The sequence below is a fragment of the Colobus angolensis genome, unplaced genomic scaffold (assembly GCF_000951035.1).
Source record: "Colobus angolensis palliatus isolate OR3802 unplaced genomic scaffold, Cang.pa_1.0 Scaffold83, whole genome shotgun sequence".
Lineage (NCBI taxonomy): Eukaryota > Metazoa > Chordata > Mammalia > Primates > Cercopithecidae > Colobus > Colobus angolensis.
In genome coordinates this window covers 3288869-3294320 of record NW_012122154.1, presented here as the reverse complement: position 1 = coordinate 3294320, position 5452 = coordinate 3288869, and the positions used below count along the sequence as shown (strand labels likewise).

General features: G+C 45.4%; 1 protein-coding gene across 1 annotated transcript in view; it reads left to right on the top strand.

Annotated features, from left to right (window-relative positions):
* CASC3 (cancer susceptibility candidate 3) overlaps positions 1-5452 on the top strand; it is a 34822-nt gene that overhangs the window by 24345 nt on the left and 5025 nt on the right. Inside the window, exons 4-8 of the mRNA XM_011929848.1 lie at positions 370-528; positions 619-770; positions 1347-1523; positions 2183-2871; positions 4950-5014. Coding sequence (XP_011785238.1) covers positions 370-528; positions 619-770; positions 1347-1523; positions 2183-2871; positions 4950-5014 — 1242 coding nt within the window. The remainder of the gene's footprint in view (positions 1-369; positions 529-618; positions 771-1346; positions 1524-2182; positions 2872-4949; positions 5015-5452) is intronic.

Here is a 5452-nt window from a genome sequence, read left to right as displayed (position 1 = left end):
AGTAGAAAATTGAAATGCAGCCGGGCACAGTGGCTCACTCCTGTAAACCCAGCACTTTGGGAGGCCGAGGCAGGCGGATCGTGAAGTCAGGAGTTTGAGACCAGCCTGGCCAACAGGGTGAAACCCAGTCTCCACTAAACATACAAAAATTAGCCAGGCGTGGTGGTGGGTGCCTGTAATCCCAGCTACTTGGGAGGCTGAGGCAGGAGAATTGCTTGACCCGGGGAGGCAGAGGTTGTAGTGAGCCGAGGTTGCACCACTGCATTCCAGCCTGAGTGACAGAGACTCCATCTTGGGAGGGGGGGCGAGGTGGGAATTAAAATGCTGTTCAGATCTTATCTGCATCACTAACAGGGAAACTTTTTTCAGGGTGAAGAAGGAGAATACAGTGAAGAGGAAAACTCCAAAGTGGAGCTGAAATCAGAAGCTAATGATGCTGTTAATTCTTCAACAAAAGAAGAGAAGGGAGAAGAAAAGCCTGACACCAAAGGCACTGTGACTGGAGAGAGGCAAAGTGGGGATGGACAGGTCAGTACATTCCACAGTCCTCCATTTTAGAGGCTGGAATAGGGATTATTGAGTCTTGGAAGAGTAAGGATCCCTTTATCTGTCCTCTAGGAGAGCACAGAGCCTGTGGAAAACAAAGTGGGTAAAAAGGGCCCTAAGCATTTGGATGATGATGAAGATCGGAAGAATCCAGCATACATACCTCGGAAAGGGCTCTTCTTTGAGCATGATCTTCGAGGGCAAACTCAGGAGGAGGAAGTCAGGTAAAAGCCACTTGCTGCTGCCACTGTCTAACATGTATTTTAGACATGTAGGCCAGGTACTTTGCTATATGCTTTGCCTGTATTTCATTTATTACAGCATTTTAAGATAAGTATTATGATTATCCTTCTTGTACAAATGAGGAAAGTGGGCTTAGAGTATTTGGTAATTCTTGGTGAGGCAGCTAAGATGCAGACCTAGGGCAATCTGTTTCCAGAACTCATCTTCTCTCAATTATTCTACTTTTTCTTTTCTTAATCTGAGGCATAAAGCCTCTAAGAAGTGAAGTACTTGCATAGGCTGCCATTTAGGAGAAAGGAGATGTTTTTCAAAGGTACTGAGTGGCATGAAATGAAGTCCTTTTCTCATTTCTATGTCTCTTGTATTTGAGCCCAGCAGGCTCTGAGGTTCTGTGATTCACACTTGCTTAGGGTAGGCCCGTTTTTTATAATCTCTTTGGGATGATGAGGAGACTACATGAAGTTCCTATTGTCCCCCTGCCTGACCCGTTTTGTTCATGAACATCTCTACTTGGAGAATTCTGCTGACCCAAGACACTTTTCCTTCGTTTTATCCAGACCCAAGGGGCGTCAGCGAAAGCTATGGAAGGATGAGGGTCGCTGGGAGCATGACAAGTTCCGGGAAGATGAGCAGGCCCCAAAGTCCCGACAGGAGCTCATTGCTCTTTATGGTTATGACATTCGCTCAGCTCACAATCCTGATGACATCAAACCCCGAAGAATCCGGAAACCCCGGTGAGGCATTTTAGAACATAGACTGGGCTAGGCATGGTGGCTTACGGTGGCTTACACCTGGAATCCCAGCACTTTGGGAGGCTGAGGCAGGAGGATTGCTTGAGGCCAAGAGTTCAGGACCAGCCTGGGGAACATAGTGAGACCCTGTCTCCAAAAAAAAGGAAAAAAAAAAAAAATAGACCATAGACTGTAGATATGTTTTAGAAAGAACTCTCTTTGCTTTGCTTTGCTTGCTTGCTTGCTTTCCTTCTTTCCTTCTTTCTTCCTTTCTTCCTTTCTTCCTTGCTTTCCTTGCTTTCTCGCTTTCTTGCTTTCTTTCTTTATTTTGAGACAAAAGTCTCACTTTGTTGTCTAGGCTGGAGTGCAGTGGCATGTTCTTGGTTCACTGCAACCTCCACCTCCCGGGTTCAAGTGATTCTCCTGCTTCAGCCTCCTGAGCAGCTGGGATTACAGGCGTGTACCATCACGATCAGCTAATTTTTGTTTTTAGTAGAAATGGGGTTTTACTGTATTAGCCAGGCTGGTCTCAAACTCCTGGCCTCAAGTGATCTGCCTGTCTTTCTTGATCTCCCAAAGTGCTGGGATTACAGGCCTGAGCCACTGTGCCCAGCCTCCTTTTGTTAATTTCTTAACAGTTTCTTCATTCCATTTTTTTGTAGATATGGGAGTCCTCCACAAAGAGATCCAAATTGGAATGGTGAGCGGCTAAACAAGTCTCATCGCCACCAGGGTCTTGGGGGTACCCTACCACCCAGGACATTTATTAACAGAAATGCTGCAGGTACTGGCCGCATGTCTGCACCCAGGAATTATTCTCGATCTGGGGGCTTCAAGGAAGGTCGTGCTGGTTTTAGGCCTATGGAAGCTGGGGGGCAGCATGGTGGCCGGTCTGGCGAGACTGTTAAGCATGAGACTAGTTACCGGTCACGGCGCCTAGAGCAGACTCCTGTGAGGGATCCATCTCCAGAAGCAGCAGATGTTCCAGTGCTTGGCAGTCCTGAGAAGGAAGAGGCAGCCTCAGAGACACCAGCTGCTGCTCCTGATACTGCACCACCAGCCCCTGACAGGCCCATTGAGAAGAAATCCTATTCCCGGGCAAGAAGAACCCGAACCAAAGTTGGAGATGCAGTCAAGCTTGCAGAGGAGGTGCCCCCTCCTCCTGAAGGACTGATCCCAGCACCTCCAGTCCCAGAAACCACCCCAACTCCACCTACTAAGACTGGGAACTGGGATGCTCCAGTGGATTCTACTACAGGTGGACTTGAGCAAGATGTGGCACAACTAAATATAGCAGAACAGAATTGGAGTCCGGGGCAGCCTTCTTTCCTGCAACCACGGGAACTTCGAGGTAGGTATCATAGAACTGGTGGCTAGCTTTTTCCCCTTTGCATCATCAGGTTTAGGGGCATGGGACTTCTGTCTCGGGAATGTGGTGTCTGACAAGTGTCTACTACTTTTTCTTTTTTTTTTTTTTTTTTGAGACAGAGTCTCACTCTTTCGCCCAAGCTAAATTCAGTGGCGCAATTTGGGTCACTGCAACCTTCGCCTCCCAGCTTCGCCGTGTTAGCCAGGATGGTCTCGATCTCTTGACCTTGTGATCCGCCTTCCTCAGCCTCCGAAAGTGCTGGGATCACAGGCGTGAGCCACCGTGCCGGGCCTTTTTTTTGTATTTTTGTTTTTTTATTTGTTTTGAGATTTATTTGTTTCTGTATTTTTGTTGTTTTGAGATGGACTCTTGCTCTGTCGCCCAAGCTAGATGCAGTGGCACGATCTCGGCTCACTGTAACCTCCACCTCTGGGTTCAAGTGATTCTGCTACCTCAGCCTCCCAAGTAGCTGGGAGTACAGGAGTGCACCACCACGCTGGGCTAATTTTTGTATTTTTAGTAGAGACAGGGTTTCACCATGTTGGCCAGGATGGTCTTGATCTCCTGACCTTGTGATCCACCCGCCTCGGCCTCCCAAAGTGCTGGGATTACAGGCGTGAGCCACTGCACCTGGCCCCAGCTAATTTTTTAAAAATTTTTTGTAGTGACGGGGTCTGGCTGATCTTGAACTCCTGGGCTCAAGTGATCCTCCTAAAGCGCTGGGATTACAGGTGGAACACACTGCACCTGCCCAGTCATCATTGAGCCTCCTGAGTACAGGATCCTTTTCCACAAAAAGTAGAAGAAGACAACGTTATTATTTGAGCTAATGGTTAAATGTTTGAAGGCAAAAATTTATTCAGTTGAATTTTGATCAAGATCTTCTCTAATATCTTTGAAAGGCAAGCTTCCCTTATTTCCTTAATCTTCTAGAGACAGATTGCCCAATAGAACTTTCTGCAATGATTGTACTTTTGTGTTTTTGTTGTTGTTATTATTGTTTATATAGATACAGTTTTTTTTGTTTGTTTTTTTTAGATGGGGTCCCACTTTGTCACCCAGGCTGGAGTCTGGAGTGCAGTAGCGTGACCTTGGCTCACTGCAACCTCCGCCTCCAGGGCTCAAGCAATCCTCCCATCTCAGCCTCCTCAGTAGCTAGGATCACAAGCACACATCATTACACCTGGCTGATTGATTTTTTTTATTTTTTGGAAAGACGGGGTTCTCATTGTGTTTTCCACGCTAGTCTTGAACTCCTGGGCTCAAGCAGTCCTCCTATCTCTGCCATCCCAGAGTGCTGGGATTATAAGCATGAGCCACTGCACCCAGCTGGAATTGGACTTTTAATTAATTGAAACTTAAATGTCCACATTTGGCTAGTGGATATCATACTGGGCAGCATAGTTTTAGAGAGTTAGACCTACATATTACCCATTTTGCCTATTCAGGTTTGTTTTTCTCCAGCCAGATAGATCGAAGGATCTTTCCTTAGTCTGAAATCTGACTTAAATATTGGAACTCTTCATTTGGAGTTATAGCGCCCTTCTTACTATTGGAGGACAATCTCTAGAACATTCCTTTTTGTCTTCAGTCATTTTAGCTAGAGGAGAATCTCCTCTCAAACTTCCACCTAGATCCCTGTGAATGGGATATAATCAAGTAGAGTTACAAAGCATCCCTCCCTTGTCCAGCTGTTGCTCAGAAACTCTTGGGCTGAGATTTTTCAGTATGTCGGATAATGTAATGTGCTAATAATAATCTCCCAATGATTCTATGCAGGGAACAGTTTGATAGGAAAAATTTGAACTTTATTTTCTTTATTGAAGTCATTTTATTTTCATGTTCAAGGGCTTTATTGCTATATTAAGATGGCAGACAGTGGGGGCAAATTTCTAAATGCTGGTGTAGACAGAAAGCAGAGATAGTTTATAGAGAATTTTATTAATTTAAAGAAAAAAGGCATTCCTCATGTCGATACTTAAACCTGTTTCTTGATAGTATCTTTGAGTCCCACTCACATATGTCTGATCTGCAGAAGTAACTTTTTTGGTGTATTACAGGTATGCCCAACCATATTCACATGGGAGCAGGACCTCCACCTCAGTTTAACCGGATGGAAGAAATGGTACAGAAGGGGAAAAGGGTAGATGGGGGAGGGAGCTGCCTGTTACACAGCTTGTTCATTGTTTAAACCAAGATAAGGTCTTTTTTTTTTTGGAGATGGATTCTCACCTCGTTGCCTAGGCTAGAGTGCAGTGATGGGATCGCAGCTCACTGCAAGCTCTGCCTCCTGGGTCCCAGTTCAAGCAATTCTCCTGCCTCAGCCTCTCAAGTAGCTGGCATTACAGGAACATGCCATCATGCCCAGATAATTTTTGTATTTTTAGTAGAGACAGAATTTCACCATGTTGACCAGGCTGGTCCGAAACTCCTGACCTCGTGATCCACCACGCCCGGCCAAGATAACGTCAGTTTTTCCATTGATTATCCATGTTTATTTTAATTTGGATCTCAGAAATGTAAGGTAGAAGGTTTAGGTTCAAATCTTTTTTTTTTTTTTTTT